This window comes from Parus major, chromosome 3 (genome assembly GCF_001522545.3).
Source record: "Parus major isolate Abel chromosome 3, Parus_major1.1, whole genome shotgun sequence".
Taxonomy (NCBI): domain Eukaryota; kingdom Metazoa; phylum Chordata; class Aves; order Passeriformes; family Paridae; genus Parus; species Parus major.
The window spans coordinates 43,361,717-43,384,107 of record NC_031770.1 but is presented as its reverse complement, the minus strand read 5'-3'; the positions used below and the strand labels follow the sequence as shown (position 1 = coordinate 43,384,107).

The 22,391-nt window shown below is 36.7% G+C and overlaps 1 protein-coding gene across 2 annotated transcripts in view; it reads right to left on the bottom strand.

Annotated features, from left to right (window-relative positions):
• Positions 1 to 761: 761 nt before the first annotated feature.
• The window catches only part of MAP3K21 (mitogen-activated protein kinase kinase kinase 21), a 47,792-nt gene continuing 26,162 nt past the window's right edge, over positions 762 to 22,391 (bottom strand). The window contains exons 5-11 of one of the 2 annotated variants that reach the window (XM_015622118.2): positions 19,023 to 19,263; positions 17,065 to 17,187; positions 14,452 to 14,568; positions 13,750 to 13,900; positions 12,650 to 12,744; positions 10,412 to 11,197; positions 762 to 9,879 (exon numbers count right to left, since the gene is read on the bottom strand). In XM_015622118.2, the coding sequence (XP_015477604.1) occupies positions 9,455 to 9,879; positions 10,412 to 11,197; positions 12,650 to 12,744; positions 13,750 to 13,900; positions 14,452 to 14,568; positions 17,065 to 17,187; positions 19,023 to 19,263 (1,938 nt within the window). In that variant the 3' untranslated portion in view covers positions 762 to 9,454. The remainder of the gene's footprint in view (positions 9,880 to 10,411; positions 11,198 to 12,649; positions 12,745 to 13,749; positions 13,901 to 14,451; positions 14,569 to 17,064; positions 17,188 to 19,022; positions 19,264 to 22,391) is intronic. The other variant, XM_015622119.2, reaches the window with a different exon arrangement.

The window sequence follows — 22,391 nt, the reverse complement described above, 5'->3', positions numbered from 1 at the left end:
TCATAAATGGGGAGCAACCAATTAATACAGCTTTGTAAGAGTAGTATTAATCAGCAGTGATTAGAATAGGATCCTTTCATTCAGACAAAGGAAAATACCTAGCAGCCTAATGAATTTAGGGTGGGAGAGAACAAGGAGAAAAAATTTGTTGTATGAACCAGGAAATCAATCCTAAGCTGTAATAGCTTCGACCAATCATGAGAATCTTGAACAAAAAACCCAACCAACCCAACCAAAAACAAACACTCAATTTTGTGCAATTATTTCCCTGATGTGGCAGTTACTGGCTAAATCATTGCAACCAGTTGTGACTGGAATTGTTCCTTACCAAAGTTAAACTTTAACTTGCGAGAAGCCTGTGCTGTGAAAGAAAAGTATGTACAGCTGTGGTGTATTCAGTTCCCAGGCTGAGTTAGAGCTCCCCTTTGTGTGTGAAGTCAAGGCATTTACTGCTGCAGCTGTTGTTTACCACTGAAACCTGGTGCCTTTGATCACAGCTCTGAAAGTGCTTTACAAGAAAGGATGAAATCCTTGTGCTCATCTTACAGACCAGCACTACAGTGTAAGCAAAAAGAAATTCAATGACTTGTCCAAGATCAAAAGCCAAACTTGCCCTGGAACCAGAGTGTGATCTCCAGTTTGTATTGCCTGCAGCTAAAACTTTCCTCCTAAATTCCTTACACTGAAAACTGCAGAAAAGTAAAGCCATTTTAGAAGATGCTGTTCAATGTTGCATTTTCAAGACAAAATACTAAAACATATCACAAAGTAAAAAGGCAGTATTTATTTCACTCAAAGGTAAGCAAAAGTTTTCAGAAGCTCACATCCAACTGGCCTTTTAAACAATTTACAGAACTTCTAAAGTACTTGACTTTAACAACCTCAAACGTGAACTAAACTGGCTGTGTCGAGTCAATGCAATTACATGGGCACCCTTTTTAAAATCTTCCTTGAAACAGCACTGTTAATTATTGTTGAAAGTGGCATGGGAGAGGTCAGTGAACTGATAACACTTAGATACAGTGTTTTTAACTCTTTGATATTGGACACCACTGAGGAAAAGCCTACCTAGACAAGTTATTAGACAAAGATTCAATGGAGCAAACTGATTTCTTACCCTAGTGAGGATGATTTTATATAAGGACTGAATGGGGCATTTGAGAAAGACACACAGGAAAATAAAGCAACCTGGACATTGGCCTAAAATGAGGGCAGATGTATTTACTTATAAATATGGTAACAAGAAAGCAATGAGAGGGAAGAGTAAATTAGACTAGTCTTACTTGGTTGTATAAAACCACAGTAAAGATGAGGAAGAACCAAAATTCTTAATACACGGAACAAGATTATAAGTAAATTAATGTAATTTATGAGAAGTATCATGACCAGAATACAAATCATAAAAGCCAAGGCTTATTAAATATGGGGAACTGATGGAATTGTTGCTTTACTTATCAGAGATTCACGTGTTTGCTCAGTAGTCCAAAACACAAGAAGTACAGGTTTTGAAGAAAATCTGATCTGAAAAGGGGACACTCCTCACTCCCAAATTGACAAAACTAGATTTCAGTACCTGAAGGACTTGAATATAGGCTGAGAAATGAGAAAATTAAGTTAGAGATTTTGGATCAAAGGTACGGCTTCAAACTAAATCCCTGTGAGAGAAATGTGATTCAAGGGCAGGACACAGCTCATGGTGGAACTTCATACTGTTGGCCGTGGCCCATTTGTCCAGCCCGTCCAGACCCCTCCACAGAGTCTTCCTACCCTCCAGTGGTCAACACTCACACCCAACTTGGTGTCATCCAAGCTGTTGTCATCTCTTATACCATACTGAACCAACACTCTCCAGTTTTTATCCTTTCTTTCCAGAGAGAAAAAGCTAACTGGCTTGCATTACAAGAATCAGATGCTTGGAGTACCTCTATCTCGCTGCTTCATGTGGTAAGGTCTGAACTGCAATTTTTAAGTACTTTATTTCACATGAAGGCTTTTGTGGACTACAGGATCTCTGGGATTTTTCAATATTAACAGCAAGATGAACTTAAATTGGACTATATAGAGAAGGAGGAAATAAAGATGAAAGTTCTTTACTTAGGCTTCTTTTCAGCTGTAACCCAGCCTCATTCTTTTCTGACTTCCGCAGGTATTCAAAAAAATTCATCAGGTACCACAAAAATTAATAATTTTCAAAACAAGTACTACAATCATTGTTTGCAAAAGCTGGGGTAGTTTTCTCTTTTTGAAAAGTACTCACTGTATGTATATTCATACTATAGTTTTATCCTAGAATTACCTCCAGCAATATCTGTTGGAGCCAAACTCCCTGTACTTACCTGACACACAGCTAGAAGGAGGGAGCACTGCCATTCTTCTTGCAAAGCCTCGAAGTGCTGAAAGGTTTTAGAGTGAAGGGAGAAAAACTGCTCTAGGAATATATTCACAGCTCTTAGAGTATCTCTTTGCTTTTAGTATCTACAAGCACATAATATGCAAACATTATGAGTGCCCCTGACTTTCTTTAAGGGATTCAGAACCCTGTTTAAAAAATAGAAATTTGTGATAGGCACACTTTTATTTTAAATATACTGTACAGCTGTGGAAATAGTAGCACTGGAGGCCTAAAAATATACATATTCATTCTGTAGAGTTTCCTTAACTTGATAAAATGATCAAGCTTGATGACTCCACACTATGACAACTCTTAATATGTTTTAGACAGTATCTGTTCTTTGCATCTTCAAGGTATAGATGATGACAGTACAGGTTTTCCTCTTAATAGCCTGTTTGTATAAACCAATAGAATTTACTTAGCTGGAGAACCATCACAGTAAAAACCATCCAAACCTGAAAAGGCACCTAAAATATCCTTTTGGTGGGTTAAAGTTGAGGTATAATGAATAAATAAGACAAGGCTATTCCCTTGCCCTTAAGTTTCTGTGCAACAAGTTATTTCTTGTGAGTAAACTAGGATGACAATATCTTAGCCCCAAAGTCAGCCATCAAGCAGCTGCATCACAAATAAGAAGGAATCAGGGAGTTGGTGGTAAGAATTTTGACTATCAAGAGTGAAGCCACCAACATCAATAACTTCCAGGGTTCTACAGTGAGAAAAATAAATATTTTGATGAAAGTGTGACAAAAGAGTGATAGAACTGCTGTCACTTCTGCCTTAATCATTTCAGCTGGCTCATGAACTGAAAGAGACACACACACATCCCTAATGAGAGAGTCAAAAAGGCATACAACCATGCGAAGGCCACTTCTGGAACAGAATTTCTTTAGGTAAATACTCTGCCCCTGGAAAACAGCCCACAGGAGACTCTCCAGCACCCCCAGGAGCCACGTGCTCAATACAACTTAAGTGACTGGACAATATATGTCTTGTATGTATCTTTCCCTTACCTAGACTGCTGGCAGATACACCTGATGTTTGTTTCATTTGCTTCTTAGCACAATGACCTCTATCAGGCTTGGAAATAAAATTTTGCACTCTCCCAACCACTGACAGCATTCACCAGGCAGAGTAAGTGGTATCTAGCACACGGCACAAGTGTTGCTTTGGTCTGGAAAGCAGCAGAAAGGCTTTGTAAAATATAATTGCCTAATTCCCTCTGCCGTAAAAGGGAGTTTAGAATTATGTGAGTGATTTGCAAAACAGTGAGCAGAATGAACAGTCCTATTGTTTATTTTCTCCTTTACCCCAAATTTGTAGACTTCCACCTGCTTTCATAAGGACTGGCAAGCCCTCAGATGACTAGAACATTCATGGTGACTACTGCTACACCAAAGATCTTACCTAGGTGTATCTGGAGTTGGCAGGAAGACAACACCACATGTGCAAATTCTCCAGCATGGGAAGAACTCAACATCTACAGTAGGAATGGCTGCCCTGGGCACCTTTCTTTGGAGAAGCACTGCCAGTGTTCTGCAGAGGAGTTCACAGCTGGGGCCTCTCCCCCTCCCCTTCAGAGATCAGAGTACTCATAAATGCCTTCAGCTGTAAGAGATTCGAGTTGCCAGACCCTGTAACAACATACTTCATGTGGTAGAAGACTAATGTTCTCTGATGTAACATGAATGTTTTTCAAAAGTCCATTTAGCAGTGTTGCAGAGCATGAGACTTCATATTAATGACTGCTCAAAGAAGTAACACCAAATGTGACACCTGACTCAAGTTTGACTAGTTTGGTCACCCGAGGTGAATTGGTGACTTTGCTTCTAAAGCACATTGCAAATATTTTGAATAGATTTAAGCTGTTACATCAAGATGCACTGAACTCAGGCCATCCTGATGCCAAATCTCAACTACTGAAGCAATTCACTAAGGCCTAGATCTGAGAATGGTCATTATATCTTTATCTTTGAAATGGAAAAAAAAACCAACAAAAAACAATTGATGAATTGCAACGGCCAAAATCACTTAGGAGAAATACTTTAGATTGTATGAATAAAATATGAGATGGTTTTAACTATAACTTGCTAAAATGTCACTGGTGGAATACCCCAGGGGTAGAGCTGATACAGTTTAACACCTCCATTACCAACCTGGATGTTTGAACAGGGTATACTCAGCAAGTTTACAGACAATCTAAAATAGCAGGAGTGCCTGATGCACCAGATGGTAGTGCTGCCATTCAGAGAGACCTGGGCAGGCTGGAAAACTGGGCTTAAGAGGAATCTCATGAAGTAGAAGTGCATTTGGGGAGGAACAAGCCCATGTACACACAGGGGACCAGCCACCTGGAAGGAGCAGGAAATGACCTGAGAATCCTGATGGACAACAAGCTGAACAGAAACTAGCCATGTGCCCTTACAGCAAAGACAGCCAACAGGTCTCTGCACTAGTTATGGTGCCAGCAGATTGATGGAGGTCATCCTACTCAACATTGGTGAGGCCACACCTGTAGTGGTGGCTCCAGTTCTGGGCTCCCCAGAACAAGAAAGATATAGACTTTTCAGTACAGCGCCACAAAGACTGGGAAAGGTCTTTTATCCATGAAAAGACAGAGAGAGCTGGGTCTGGAGAAGAGCCCAGGAGGATCTTATTATCACTGTTCATAAATAGCTGATAACAGGGGGTAAAGAGAGAGGTAGCCTCTTCTCAGCCGTGTCCAGTGACAGGATGAGAGGCAATGGGCACAAACAAAAAAACAAAACAAAAAGCAAACAACCAAAACCAATCAATCAACAAGAAAATAACCACTAAACAACCCCAAAACCCCCAATTAACAGGAAATTTGATCAGAATAGGAGTAAGTGTTTCTACTGTGAGGATGGCCAAACACTGGAACAGATTGCCCAGAGAAGCTGTGGAGTCTCCACCTGTGTCCTTCAATGGACATGGTCTTGGGAAGCCTGCTCTGTCTGAGGAGCTTACACTGTTTCATCTCCAGAGGTCTTTTCCAACATAAATGACCCCGTGATTCTGTGAAATAAGAAGTAAAAACCTCCTATCTTCATAGCTCTGTATTCCATTCTTCAACTTATTAGATGAAAAAGCACTTATTTTGGTTAAAGAAACTATTTTATCAGACTATCTATATCAAGCATATTGGATTTCTGTTAGCATTGGGATAACTGCCTCATATTTGTTAATGAAGAATTCCACTACATCCTTGCAAGGACTCTGGACATAATTTAGAATACCTAATACTGCAGTCTTAAGCACCACCAACTGCATCAAAAATGTATTAGGTAAGTCTCAGCTCCTCATAGTGCATACACAATAGTGATCTGAATAATTATATTAAAAGGAAGGTGTTGGGTGACACTGTGATCTTTTCTATTACCTCACACTTGTACACAGATCTTTGTATTACCATTATAACCCTGTGCATAAAATAAGCTGCCTCTGCATCTTGGCTTACAATCTGGGCTCCATACTGACACTCACAGGCGACGTAAGTATTTGTTGTGCAGCCGGTCTCACTACAAGCTGAGTGCAGGCATGAGATTGGGCTTGCAATCTTATAAATTCAGTATTTTTCTATTTTAATTTCACTGTATCTTGCCTGATGTCACTGTGGAAATGGATACTTCCTCTTCCTGACTGAAAAATGGGCTAATGCACCCATGACATGATCAAGGAAGAGGGAAGATCACAAAAGGTGTTAAAAAGGAAAATCCTGGCTTCATTTGCCTAAAAATACCCCCACAAACCTAACAAAAAACCTCAAAGTACCAAACCACCCAAAGAACAAATGGACTCTCCCAACAAAAACCCCACAACTGAAGGATGCTATTACTTAGCTGTATTCTTGATGCTGAATCACATGCTGAGATTATTTTATTTACATCCACTACTCTATCTCCTTTAAGACACCCAGTGACCATTGTAAAAAGCATCAAAAGAATATTATGGTCACATCAAAGAAAAAAACCAAGCTTATGCCAAATGTTTCTGCCCATATCAAGTGCATATCATTATTACAGTAATGTTCATGTTACTGTACTGGATTCTTAATCTTAGAGTAACAATTATATTATAGTCTTTCAAGAACAGGCTGGCCATAGTATACAGCTCCTGGTTATTCACCAGAGAACTCCTTTGTAATGTTAAAAAAACATTAAAATATATTTTTCAAGAAAATTCAGGTCACTTTGCAATACAGTAACTACAAAACATTTATTTTTTAAATAAAAAGATTTAAATCATCAGGTTTTGTAAAACAGTATATCAAGTGTTTATCTTAATCTTTGTAGTGTAAGCACCTTCAGTTTTAAGCTAAAACAATCAACATAAATTATTATTTGGTCAGGCTATCAACCTACATTGAAATAAATATCCTTTTAACCAAGACACGTCACATAATGCATACCAGATTTCCATATCTTTACAGAAAATTTCTCTGGTGAAATGTGAATTACAGACTGAAACCACGATTGAAAGAATTTTTTTTTCTTTTTAATTATAGTGAAGACTGGCCTATAATTTTAAACTATAAAAACAATTATAAAGCACTATAGACTATAGCTTAAAAAAACTGCATCATATCAGAGAAATATCTGAGATAGTTTACCTAAGCTATCTCAGAATAAGAGATGGACTACAAACTCCTAAATTTCTTAGAATTCGCTGGGCTGGCCATATCATGTGTCCCAACCTTATGGGAAATTATGCATTGAACAGGAATAGAAATCTGTGTTTAATTACAAGAGCTATACACCACTAGTAAGTGAAAACAATGTAGCTCAAAGAGCTTTTTAGGCTGATACTATCGATTACAAAACACAGGGTGCAAAATTCAACACTTGAAATTATACAAACCTTAAAAATACAGAACTTAACAGTAGTTTACAAGTCAAAATACTTCAGCACCTGAGATTTTCCTGCAGAAAGCCAAATAGAGAAACTTTCTTCAGATACATATAATACAATCAACTCCTTTTCTCTCAGTATTACACAGAAATAATTGATCAATACAGAGTTGAAATATTATGCTCAAAAATTCTAATTAAGCCTTGAAGGTAAGTGTGCTATTAATCTATACTTAAAATTTGATTCATGACTTTATTTTAAGAAAACATTTTGTATTAAAACTGGAATAGACAATCTACAATCTATTGAGGTGTTCTGATGAAATTAAAGTTGAAACAGAAGACAAACAGTATGTGACTTGAATCATGTTGACAGAAACTAAGGATACTGCGACAGAAACAGGTTTGAAGAAAATACAGTAACAATCTGCTATGCGAGCATTTAGATTTACAGGCAACTAGTGGTTTTGTCTTTACTTTTGGTAAACTAATACTTTAAGGAAAATTCTTTTCTATTTTCACACTGAGAGCTGGGAAGTGACTTTTCCTGTGTGAAAATCTCTGTGTGATTAAGACCTCATGACTTCATTTGTGTAATTGTACATCATCTTCCAGGTGGATACTGTAGTGCATACAGTCTTAGAACAGAAACTTTCTCTTTTAATCCCTTGGTTTTGAAGCTTTAAGCAACTGTGTATTCTATCTGCACACCCAGACCCCAGAGTAAAGGAGAAGAAAAGATTTAAACACAGGTCTTAAAAAAACAGTATTCTGATGAGAACACAGTAGTTTTAGTCTAACATTATCTAATTTCATTTATGAAAACTATTTAAATGTCAAATGATCTGCAAAATTAGGACTTCAAATACTCGAAAATGAGGGATGTTCCTTTAATTCTAAAAATGGTTTAATCATGGAAAGTATACTGTACATTTGGTTTTATTTAATCATTCACTTAGGGCAACTTAGTGATACTGTAAAAAATTAAACTACCAGTGTTATCGAAGCTAAATGTTCCTCCCCCCACAATTAACTACTTGGAATTTTCTGGAAACTTTCTATCACTGAAAACCAGTCAAGCACATCTGTTTCTGTCCTTTGATTCCTAAATAAGAGTAAGCAGGCACTCAGTGTACCTTAGGAATAAAAGTAGGAATAAGGTACCTTAGTACCTTAGGAATAAAAGCTACAGAGATTATACTGAAAGATTTCATATTAAATTATAGCAGTTTTAAAATTAAGTGCAATAAAATGCACCATTGGCTCACTTAAAACCAATTATCCTTAAAAACCACCAACTTTCTTCAATACAAGGTGCAGCAGAGTTTAAAAAACAAGAATGGGGACAAACCCCTTCCCCACAAACAAAAAATTCAAACCCAAGAATATTGCTTTCAGTGCAAACACTGTAGTCTTCAAAAGGTTAAGAGTACAAATATTTACGTTCCAGTGTATCCTTACCTACGAGGAATGTTGTTTCACATTACAAAGCATGTCAAATACCTTTACTCCAATCGCAATACTGAAGTTTACCCTCTCAAATCGATATGGTGGCTGAAACTGAAATGTTTATACAAGCAGTGTAACTTTCTGGAGAAACTAAGAAAGTTCTCACAATAACCAAGGATAAAAACTGAAAATAAAGCTGCTGGTTCTTAACCAATTTTAGTATCAAATGCCAGCAAGTAACCACCTCCTTAATGAAGAGTGAACAGAGCCTCCTGTACCTGCACCTTAAACCCCTTGTCCCTCTCCCTGAACCTACAAGCCACAGAGGCAAGCTTCAGACCACCACTACTTAGGTGAAACTCTTGACAGAGTGCAACCTTGCTCTGTATGTAATTTGTTTTTTTTTAATGTGTGAAAGTTAAATTTCTAGCAAAACCCCTCAAACCTAAAGGAAACTTTTGTGACATGGCAGAGGGAGGTGGGCATTTTATTTTAATAATTCAAAATATATTTACGAAGTTCACCTAGAATACGATTTTGCAGCATTGTGCTTTCAGAGTTACTAGCTGGGATTCCAAGGAGCATTTGAAAAAGGCACCTACCACACTTAATTAGCTGCCCATTTTAATAGTTTTGGTACTATTTGTCACAGTACATCAGAAAACAGCAGCACAAAGTGTTAGACAGACAAGAATTTTATATTTGTTCCCCTTTATGAGGCAAACATTTTTAAAATGAAAGGCACTCACGACAGAAACTCTCTTTCCAGTTCATATATAGATGGCCGACAAGTTTTGCTCTTCATTCTGCACAAAGGCACAGTACAGTCTCTGTTTTGACCTTCCACATCAATATCAAGTAACGAGGGCATGTGGCACTTAGTTCTTTCCTCAGTATCTGACAAGAAGTTAACATTTGGATCTCCATTGCCCTCTAAACATTCAGAGTCTTTAGAGTTTGGTTTAATAATACGTGGAATAATCTGCCATGCATCAATTTTACTTCTTAGAGAAGAAGGTCGAGGCCTTGAGATAGTGTTGACAGCGCTTTGCTTTTCATTTGAAACACCACTGTGATTGCTTCCTTGTTGAAAAGCTGGGGAGAGCAGAGTTCCAGGAACTGACAGGACTGGGAGTCTGGAGACATCATTGGTTGAAGAAACTCCATTAACTAGGGGAAAGAAAGCCCAGACAAAAAAAATGCAAATTTAAACTATATGACTTCTTGAATTCTTTGCCATTTGTAAAACTGGGTTGCCATAAACACTAGTGGCTTTTATTCCACCAGGAAAATGAAGAGGTTTATACATTGCGGGGAATCTCCCAAGGCAAGACCAGTGGTGCTCCAGTAACATGTTTGCATCTAGACTCACTGCGACTGGCAATCACAATTCACTTTTTATTGCTACAAAAGAGATGCAGAGACAAAGCACTAACCCCTCAATAACTGGATGAATATTAATACTGGAATAATGAACTTCTCCAGTTATTACGAAAAATTGCACATGCATAGAATATCATGAAGCGTATTATATTTAAGCCACCCCAGAATATCAGTATTGAAATTTAGAACTTATTTTCAAAAAATCATTGATGATGAGCTTATCCATTTAAATGCAAACTAGATTTAAAGACATTATTTTGTGCTTAAATTTTTATCAGCAGCTTAACTTAAAGATTCATGGAAGTCCTTCATTACCTACCTGTGGTCTGAAAATGGTTCCCATCTGATAAGGTTCGCCTGTGACCCAACATACTTAACTTTGTGGAGGAATCTTTTGGCAAATTGTGAGATTCTTGTTTCAGACTAAGACTAAAAGGCTGATTTTTCAATTGTGTCGAAACTGTGTTTGGAGCCAGCTGTATACTTCGTTCTCTCTTACTTTCAGAAGTTTGAGATGAAAAGTTGTCTGTGGAACTACACCGACCACAATCACCGAGCACAGTGCTTACAAAAGCATCTTCGCTATCAGGTTGAAGTAGGCATTTTGTGGAAATGGAGGGCATAGAGAGAAGATTCACAGTGTCTGTGGCTGGATTAAGGGATGGAATACTTGTTTCCTCTTTCTTGGACTGCAGTCGCGTAGGACTGGCACTTCTGCGGAATTTTGAAGCACGCTGAAATATTCCATCACGCTTCTTCTTCTCATCTTTAGGCAAGAGTTCATCTGGACCCTGTGATTTGTTCAACTCTCTGATATCTAAGCCCAGGGCAACGGATGCAAGGAGGACAGCACACCCATACAGCACTGAGTCAGTCTTCTTTTTGTGCAGCGTCCTGCTCAGACTGTTTGTAGGTGTCATTTGAGGAGTACTGTTTGTAGAACTAGCAGAGGTTCCTTCTTCAAAGCTCTCATGTTCTACTGTGTTCTCTCCCTGATCATCTTTCCAAAGAGGTAGATTAATATAGGCCTGATTGGGCAACTTAATTGGCTTTGGTCTTTTACTGTCCAAACCTTCAGGGATAAGCTTCTTATCAGTACAGGCACCTGTAAAACATCACAGTATTCTTTAAGATTGCAGTTAAACTGTTTAGCATATCTCTGCATATGTACATCACTATTTCCTTTAAAATGAAGGATTCTGTACAACCCATTTAAATACTGTCAGAAGCTGAGACTCACATTTTGACTTTCAGACACACATCCTACACCTAAACCTCTTGGGGTTTGCAACACTTTGATAATGCTTTTTAAGTAACACAGAAAGTATTTTGCTGTATGGATTACAGAGAAGGAATTTACTATACACAAACTGGCAGAAAAGATCTGGAATATATTCTTTACAATACTTTCAATTCAGCTGAGTTCCAAAATCCAGTCAGTAACTAGAAATTTTTCCAATTAATTCATTTGGTCATAGTGGTCTGAAGTAAAAAGTAAATTTGATATCTGACATCTAATGACAAATAAAAAGGAGGTATTATTTGATTTGGACTTGCATTGTTATTCTACTATAAACTACTAAATGCTACAGAATAAACACAGAAGTATTTGAAATTCAAGTATGCTAACTTTGTGGGCAGGGTTATAGCAGTAAGCTAATAAATCTATGAAATTACTATTTGTGAAGCCTTGATTTTTATGCCTACGACTATACACAAACATTAAAGTGGCTTTTTTCCAGCAGTGTCCAAGCAGCTTACTATTTCCTCTTCCAGATGGAATAAATCTAGCTGCTGGTATAGACACCAGGTTATATAATAGGCTTTTTTCTTGACACTGGTAACTTAATTTTCTCAGACAAGAGAATCCACAGTATAGAAAAAGGGTGTGCAAACTTTAGAATTGTTATAAATATTTTATCATCATGGCCCCATTTATAGTAATGCTCATAAAAAGCAACATGCATGTAATTTGTTCCTGATCCTAAAGAGACCAAGCATGATTTTCCTTGTGATTTTACCTGTAAATAGCAACATGTTGTCTAAAACACTTTCAGATTTGAAATCTACATTTCTGTCTTGAAAACTTAGATAACAGGTCTCATTCAAAAACACAGGGAACTAATATCTATCAGGAATATATCAGGGCTTACAGGTTGCAAAAAAACCACGCATTTTTGAAAGAAATATGCAGATTTCATAACAGTGTCATCAGTGGTTATTTAAATGCCAAGTCAATTACTGTTTTATGTTCTTTTATAAAGAAACAAAAAAGTGATATCTGCAGACCTCATATACAGTGTAGGCTGCAACTCAAAAACATGGAAAAAATCTATATATGTGTATATATATACATGTATATATACTATGTGTATTTCTTAGTTGGTAATGATATAAATACAGGGGTTTTTTGCAGGGGAAAATGGTTGGCAGCATGATTTTTCCTATAATAATCTGTGTAATCCTTTAAGGAATTAATGTGATACAATTTATAACACTGAAGGTAATCCTAATACTATTATATGTCTACTTTCACTTTTTCAAAAATAGCTCTTACCTTGGTCCACAAATAGTGAAGCTAAGGGAACACCCTTCTGATTTTTCATTAAAACAGTTGACCAGGGGTTGCTGCCATCTGAAAGGGGTCTTACTCTGCAATAACAATAGTTATTCTGAGATAGATACAGATACCATGCTCACATAAACTTTATGAGAAAATGACTTTCTCTTCAAACTATAAACCTGAAGTAGGTAACTTGAAAACCTTTCCGAAGGTAAAAAGAAGATGGAGTAGCATTGAATCATACAATCAGAAATGTAAACATGCCTTAATGTCAGGTATTCTTTTTATGATAAAAAATTTCATGTCTAAAAAGAAAGCAAATTAAAAATGGGCCTTTGCTACCTACTGAGCAACACAGGTTTGTGAAAACCTGGACAACAGTTTCACTGTCTCAAAGAAATGATGTGAATATAGGAAGTTTATGAAAAATAGTGACTTCCAAACAAACAAAAATAATATAAAGCCAGTTCCAAATGATCATCTGGAACCAACTCCCAATACAGGTAACTGAGTGGTTATCCCTACCAAGAAAAATAAGGAAAGGCCCAATAAATACTTTTATATATTAGAGAAATAAAGAAAAGAATTCTTACTATCTCTAGTTTTGAAAACATAATCTGTAAGTAAAGCTGTCTAGCTGATTTTCATAACCCTTTCACCCTCTGTTTGTCAGTATAAAGGATGCTCCTGGTGTGAACTGTGCCTCACTTATGCCAAATCAGTCAGTCTTACTTAATCATACTGAAAGTACCCAGTGGGGGCCATGCTTACAATTCCTCAAAATAATGTGAGAGGGGCAAGAAAGACGGGCCATGAATGTCTGGTATGCACTGGTAGCTCAGCATCCCAGTATGTTCCAAATCTCAAAAAAACAGAGATAAAGGGCAATAGATAAGAATCAATAAAACTTTAACATAAGTAGGTGTTTTATCGTCAAGACTAAGTGGGGCAGCTACATCAGTAATGTAATTTCTAAATTAATTAAAAGGTAGAATTTCTTGCTGTAGAGACAGCAGAACTTTTTTCCCTCATTACCTATGCCACTGCCAAGAATGCTTTAGTATTATCAAAAAACCAAAATGTAGTAGACATACTTGTCCTTACAATCTGCACGATCCTTTGTTTGAACTGAACTTGGTCCCCATGTACAACCTCTCCTTTTAAAACTTCTCTTCACATCTTCAAACTCTTCTTGGTGATATGTTGTGCTCCTTCCCCAAGTTCTGTTGCTTTCATCTGAAGTTACTGGAGATTGAATTTAGAAACACAAAACCCACACACATAAATACTATTTTAAACTCAAAATATTTTGACAGAACAGAATATCTTCTGCACTGCAAAACCATTTTGATACAGTAACACACCGGAGTAGAAAAAAAGTTGAGGTTTTTTTTTTTCTTTTACAAAAAGCACCACACACAAACTTCACTGATCCAAAAAGATGAGCAAGAAAGAAAAGTAATTTATAAGCTGACAAGAGACCCAGATTAAAGATAAAGCAGCAAAGCAATCACATTTTCCATGCTTCCTTTAACTGAGAACCTTGTATTTAGGTAATTCAGACAAGTGAATTAGACTGAGCACTTAAATTCAATGAATAAAATATATTCTGTGGACAATTGGTATCAAAAGAAACAGAATATTCCAGTTGTGACCATGATTGACATTTTCTTTCTCACTGCACCAAAATAAATTATACTTTAAAGTGTCTAGCCTCCATTAAATGCTTAGTCTGTCACTGTCTCAGCTGATAAATTAAATAGAACCAGCACCTAGGAAACATAATGAAATCTTGCCTTTTTTCATAACCCCACAGGGAAGATCATATTCACTTGTGATATCTACATCTTGCTGGTACACATATACACTGTTTCTTCGGCCATTAGCTGAGTGTGTATCTGTTTTTGGAATCACTGAGGAAAAATTAAGAGAATGTAGTAGAAATCTTAGTCAAATTGATTTCAGAAACAGAACTGTTTCCCTCACATTTTTATCTATGGGTCATAAAGCCTGGATCTATAAAGGCATTAAGCATCTTCTAATGATGGGCTTTCATGGTAGGGTTTAAAGGCCCCCCTTTCTAGGACCTGCTCTGGGAGAGTAGATTTTCACATGCCACCAAGTAACTGAAGCATTAGCTTGGTATCATGATGGCATGCTTACAGATATGATGGAGATACCTAGGAGAAAAATAATGTAGCCAGTTATAACAGCATGATGAATGAGGGGGTATTTACATGTCCATGGATCTGCTGTTCCTTCAGTGTACAGGTTCTCCTCCTTCCTCACCATATGCTTCACCAGCAAAGCTCACCCTGTAGCATGACACTACACTCACTGACCTTACACTCTCATTTTGAACTACATTCCTATGGAGTATGTACCTTAGTGGTTTTCCTTCTCCCTCCAGAACTCCTTCCAAAATCAGCAGAATTTGTTTCAATAAGAAATTAATGAGATTTTTTATTTAACTTAATGCTTAGATTTGAAAGCTAGACTTGCTCAAGACAATGTGAAGCAGTCAAGTAACCAATTGTTATATATGCCTGTTCAAATCACCTGTATTTGAGCAAGTCATCTTGAAACAAAGACACTTTGAAGTTAAATCAAGATAAAACATTATTGTGGGAAAGGGAATTTATTTTGCACAGGTGCAGATGGGTGTGGAAGCTAAATTGTTTCAGCTAGATACTCCTGAGATATCTGATAAGCTTTTAGGTAAAAATTTAAGGATCCAAACTCAGAAGCAGACAGGCACTTCTTTTAAATGAGAGCCTTTATGTTGTCCTTCATGTTCAAGCTCTATGAATAGAAATGGATGCTCAAATAAAAAAAGAAAAAAAAATCCTCAGTGGCACTTAGCACACATGCAAGGACTGGCACTACAATAGCTTACACAAGGCTATGCAATTAAAAAAACAAACACAGAAAACTCAAGTTTTCAGAACCATGCCAATACCTGACATTTGCTTCATTTCCAAGCAATTCCTCACAGAGCAAGAAGAATCAAAGACAAAACGAGACAGTTTATATGTAATTGTGACATTTTACTAAGAAAAGCTTTTCTTTACCTTTCTGCAAAAAGCAAAGCAACCAACCAACCAGAAAAATCTACCATGTTTTGAGCACAGGAAACTATTGAGAACAGATACTCTGTCAGCTAACATCTGAAAAAGACACCAGTTGATTTTCCTTCCATTCCAAATTTTCATTATGAAAAGCAAGACAGGGTTTGTCCACCTCTCTCCTTTATCCACAGTGTTGCCAACTGTATCCACTGCAGCTCAAACAAACACTGAAGTGCCAAAGAAGACATCACTGCACCTCTTTACACATTAACAATGAAAAGGACTTTGTAAGGCAGAGGTGTTATAAAGGAGATGAGAGATGTGATTTCTATCCAAACTTTAAACAAAGTGTCAGGCTGGTCTAAAAATTAATCAATCTTTACAGAGTAGCTAAAGAACAGTATTGAAAAAATCCTCATGCATTCTGATTTCCCCTTCTCCTCCTCATTTATAGCTGACAAAGCCAGATTCTGGAGTAATCTCCCACACAGGTGACTGTGCTTGCAAGAGAAGACAGCCAACATCCATAAGCAATCAGCTGGAACAGGTTCCACTGATTTCATAAAGAGAGAGAACCTTAAGGCATTCCTCTCTAAATATGGATAATTAGACAATCTACTTTGCACAATAGATCAGACAGTACAAATGCAAGCACTAAATCCTGTAGGAACTGTTTTATCTATGTCACTCCCAAATATAAATGCATGCTTCTCTGTAATAACATGATTGTATTCCTGGTACTTCCACTATGTGAGCATGAACATACCTTCCTTTCTGTTGCCAGTATACATAATAATGTAGACCTATAAATGTACCCACAATTTTTATTTTTTTTTTGGTCTCTTTTTCCTATCTTTAAAAAACCTAAAGCAAGATTTCTTCTGGGTTTATACCTGCTTAAAGTTTGATTCTTTTTTGACGTAAGAAAGTTGGGTTATTGGCTCATTCTTTGATCTTTCCATCTTACTAGACTCCCTTACTCTCTGAACCTTTAGTTTCCTTTATCAATTCCAATACCTAATAAAAACTTGTTTTCCATAATACTTGGGTTCTAAATGCAATGCTTTACCTTTTGTCATAAATTTTGATTCGTCATTGTTTTATCCCAGTCAGTTTAAAAATTGGTTCCCAAAGTAATTAAGATACAATTTAAAGCATTCACAATCATTTTGAATTACTGAAAATTAGCAGTATTATCCCTCCCTTCAAAGAAGTTGCAACTGTTAGAACAAGTCAAGTGATGTGGAAATCAGGCAGAAATCTGCCTGGAATCTGATACTACTACTGACATTCAGTATGTATATGGAACACTCCCTATTGATCAAACAAGTGGAGACTTACATTGTATAGCCCGAAGACGAGGAATTATTGTAGGGCTACTTGATGGACTAGAGCTGTTACTGTTTAAACTCCTTCTCTTATCCAGATTGGGGGATGCCTGCACTGTTATTTTGTGCTGGAAATCTGTAAAAGAGCAAAGCAAATCAGTTTTAATGTTTGGAATAAAAACTTCTCAGAAGAACATGCTGCTATACTTCTTAAAATGAAGTCAAATAATTAATTAGACTTCATTATTTGTAATCTATTTATACAGGTAAGAGATATACATATTGTAAACACTGAAAAACTCTCTAATTGTAACAACTTAGATTTTGAGTCACACAGGCAGGACTTCACACCTTCTTGTGTGAACAGGAACAACAGTGAGTAGGTCCAAGTAGACCTGATGTGAGACACATCCACACCACAAATTCAATCCTTTTGGTTGTCACAGGAGGGGCAAAAATTACCTCTCAGTATTTAATCTCAAATGAATAAATACTCATGGCAATGAGATTTGCCTTATTTTTTTTTTAACATGTAATTCATATACATAATAACACACACAAAAAAAAAAAGCATTAACAATGAAAACTGTAAAATGAAAACATTCATGTCAGAAAATCATGACAGTAAACCACAGAACTACACAGAAATATTTATAGCAAAGTAGTGAAAAAAAGAACAAATATTTAGGAAGAAAAATTTATTAAATGAACCTTAATATGCCTCTCTAACACCCATCACCCATGCAATTATATTCTACACTATTCTTAGAATAGAATTGTGTCAAGGACAAGTTCATCTGGATGCTCTCGGAAACTAGAAGCTAACTGCTATTCTCAATGAAAGTATTTATTTTATCGCTGTTTCAAGTGAAATATAAGCAGAACTGAAAACAAATAGACCAAATATTCAACTGAAGCTTGCAATCCAGCATAAATCTAACTAAAAACCATAAATCTACCATGTTTGTCTGGGGGGGCTCTAAGGTGGCATTTATCTTATTTGCTCTTATTTTTAAAGTAAGGAGAAATATTTCACTAGTGCTGAAATAGTTCTCTAAATATTACTGCCCTCTTTGTGTCTTTCCAGCTAGCAGACAACTACAATTTGGTCAGACTTGTGCAAACACAGCATCAAACTGACAGACTTGACCTGGAAGCCATTGAAAGGAAGCCCACCAACACCAGGATGCTGGTAATGAATTTGAAATAATAATTAAGGCTTTCCAATCATTGGTGAAACTATGACTTTGTGTAGTGCTATCTGGTGGCAACATTAAAAAGACGAGGCCCAGAGAACTGAAAGATCCTCACTGTCTACAAACACGCTTTATTTTCAAAGGGGGCATTTTAATGCATTCACAGGTGGAATGAAATGCTCTAACATTCAAATCATACCATATTTGTATTCTGAAATCATTTGATGCTGCTATTTATATGTTTTCTTTCAAGAAATAAGGCACTGAAGATTGTAACTGCTGTGTTGTACTTGCAACTGCAGTTAAGTGTGCAGCTTGAACCTACTGCACCTGTACACCCCCAACCCTCTCAAAGCGGTGTTTTTTCTGCCCAGTATTTGCAATTTTAGGGCAAACAGCACTAATATTTGATCATGTTAGAAAGTTCTGGCATGTACTAAAAAGTAGTTTCTGTCTGTATAGTAACAATGACAACAAAAATCTGAACTTTGAACCAGTACTAAATCATGTGCTAGTGGACTTTCCCTCCAAATGGGATGGACTACTAGCTGAATCATTCTTTCACATGAAATGAGGACTACTTCATGAGAATATGCTATGTGGAAGCTTTTCCTTGTGGGGAGGGAGCTACACAGTTCTTACCAAACCCTTCTGTGCATTACAGTAGACGAATCTGGCAACAAAATAAAATAGGAGCCAACACTGAAAACATTAACTGAAAAAGACGGTATATTTAATCATTACATATACAGTGAACTTTTAAAAAATTGCAAACCTGAAGGCAAACTAATTCTGTGTCCATCTTTGAGTTTTAAGCGGCTTCTTTTAAACTTCCCCTTCCTCTTCTTTACATTGGGTTTCTCTTGGTTTAACTGGAATATCATGATATTCAGCTCACGCTCCAGGACATCGATCTCGCGTTCCGCTAACTGCTGCTCACGGCGCTTCAGTAATTCTTCTTGAGATTTTTGCTGAAGAGCTGCTCTTGTCAACTCCTCTTCTCGTGATCGAAGCTCCTGAAGACAAGATTCACAAAAGTAAAACTAAGTAATAGTGTGAAGGCAGTATTAAAGGATGTGTGAAGTGGACAGTAGGCTATATTTCTGGCTTTATTTTTAAGATGCACTATATGCATGCAACATGCCTAATCTTCTGCCAGTCCTCCATTCTCAAGAAACCAAGGTTCTGTATTCAGAATCAAGCATTACACGGATTTCCTTCAAGCCATTTAACTTGAGTCACTCCACTTAAAGCAGGTAAGCAGTGGAAATGGGGACAACACATGCAATCAAAGATTCTCAGCTAACAGCCCAGTGGAAAATGCGTTTCAAGTATTTCACACGATGAGAAACTTGCACAGCAAGTGCTACTGAATATGCTTTCCTATGCTTTCACATAAAGCCAATGACCTGACGAATACACAAATTATTGCCTTTATCTTAAATTCTCTAACCTTTCCTGTTTTTCAGTCACGTATTAAGTAGCACTTTTCTATCTAGAAAATCAGTATTACGCTGAATGGGGATTAGTGCAAGAGGATAAATTAAGTCATAAGACAGCTGTTTCTTAATTAAATTTAGCAGGTATCTGTATCATCAAACAGCTACTAACCACTGAATTACAGCACACAGACTCCCCAGTCACCACTCTCAAGAAGAGCTGCTCCTCTTTTAACTCTTTTTTAATTTTGGAAAAGGAAAAGCTTTAGTAAGGAAGCTAGTTAATTTTTCATGGTAAATGAATACCCAAAGCTAAACAGCTGTAAAACCTAGCATCTTAAAATTATCTTGATCTTCCGTTTCCAAAATCTTTTAAAATACATCTGAAATTTAAGACACCCTAATTTCTTACTTCCTTCATAGTATGGGGCATATTACACAGGAAACAGACTTAGAACACTTACAGTTTATATTGCTAATAACACTGTAGTGAGAGTATAGGAAAAGGAAACTAGATGCGACTCATACTATGTATGTTTCTCACAACATATTTTTTTCATATGATTTTGTAAATTCCACTTAATTCAACTCAGAAGACCATCACTTGAAAGAAAACTATGCTAAAAGTTCAGGATATCTAAGAATTTTATTTCTATTTAAAATTAATTTGTACACTATACAATTTTATATTTGTGATGTTGCTTAGTTTTGTTTGTTTGTCTTTCATTTTTATTTCAGAACTGACTGCCCAATTCAGCTCATTGGTATCCAGCAATTTTTTATGCCAGAAGAATTCCTTATTTTATGCAGTTAAAGCAAAAAATTACTTCTTGAACTGTATTACTTCAGTGTTTTCAAATGAGCGGGTGTTCAAATGAACCCAAAAGACTATGGATCTCAAAAGACAGGCTGGCACTGAATCAAACTGGTTCAGTGAGAAGTGTCTGTTCTTCAGAAAGATACTTTCTGGGTTTTTTTACAGCTTATAGCACACATACACTTCTTATCATGGGTTTAAAATGTAAGTGATATGACTGACAAATTTCATATGGTATACTAATTTTGAGTGAGCTTGTTTCAACACAGTATTGGAAACCAAATTTTTTTTTAATTGACCTACTTAACATACAGTGTCTTGCTAAAGGCAATTCTGCCTCTTGGTAATTCAAAGAAACCTGTCTTCATGCCAGCAAGTAATGCTTTAGGTAGTGTTCTTCTGTTTGTTCTGTTTTTGTTTTTTTTTTTAAAGATACTTAATAACTTAATTTAGAGACTCCTGAAAATCCTCATTTTCTCCCTCCCCTGTGTACTCAAAACAGGACAACCTAAACCAAGGACTGAAAGCAGAAACTACATGAATTCAGACTTAGTAAAAAGATACTTTAAGGTTTAAATAGAGAAGATCTTTATTACTGCATTAATAGAGTAGTAAAGGTACATTAGAAGACACTGCTGATTTTCCACCTTTCACAGCTCTCAAATCCAGGTTCCACAAAGCTCAGCAATCAGGCAAAAACTGAGGGCCGTTTACTAAAAGGTAGACAGTCTAGAAGATGTATAAGTGTTTTCTCAATGAGAGATTAAGTATTTACTCTTTTCCAAATAAACTAATTAAAACCAGACTTATTGCAATTAGTTAGGCAATGTTTCCACACCACTCTACAATTAAAACACCTTTTGTAAGGAAGCTTGGAAAGAATTTTGTATTTCAGTTGCTCAAGAACATTTGTCAAAATAAGATTGTGATCTTCCCTTTGAGTAGGCGTCGCCATCATTCATTTGCAGTAAGCCCTTGAGGAAATTCCTCCAGCTACAGAAGTTCCTCTTTTACAGAAGGAATGAGACTCCATGCAGAGGACTTTTATTGTTTTGTTATTATATAAGTATTTTATAGACGTTACTTTCTCTCTAGTAGCTCATAGCAAAATTGATAATGTGCCAAATTAAAAAACCTTGCATATATGAAAACCTTGTCTGAGTCAAAGTTATGTGTTTTCAATCTTAAAGAAGTATACCTCATTAGGGTAGATGCCTCTGGAGATGCACTTACTTTGGCATACTAAAAGTAAATTTCATTTTATCTTTTCCCCCTCCCTAACTGAGCTTAACTCACTTTTGTACCAAAAATATGACTCTTCTCATAAACTTTTTCACCTGCTTATTTAATCCTAGACTTGATTTAGTCAGATTTTTCTGGGACAGGAAATCTCATACTAGTGTAATGCCTCCAGAAAAACAAAAAATAAACATAGAATCTGAACAGGAAGGCCTGTTACAATTGCTCCCAGAGTAAAAAGAGGAAAATGGTTGGTTGAGCAGTTGCTGGAGGGGTCAAAAACAGAGTTATGTTTTATGGCAGGTTGAGACAAGTGAACACAGTAGCTGGTGACACCAAGGCAAGCAAAAAAAGGAAGCCTCTACTATCTGTAGAGGAACTATAACTCAGTTGCAAAGGAAGAGACCTGACAGCTCCTGAGGCATACAGTTCAGCTCTAGCACTCTGTATGCCTACTGCAGGCAGAGCAGACCACACCACATACTCACCCACTTCTGTGAATCAAAATGAAGAGGGAAATGCAGAGGGTAGAAGAAACAGTACAGAGGAAGTATGTAATGATACTGCAATCTTAGGGGTGATGAGTAAATTCTAATACCACTGTGCTGATATTACAGTACATATGTAATGTCACACCCAACACTAGTCA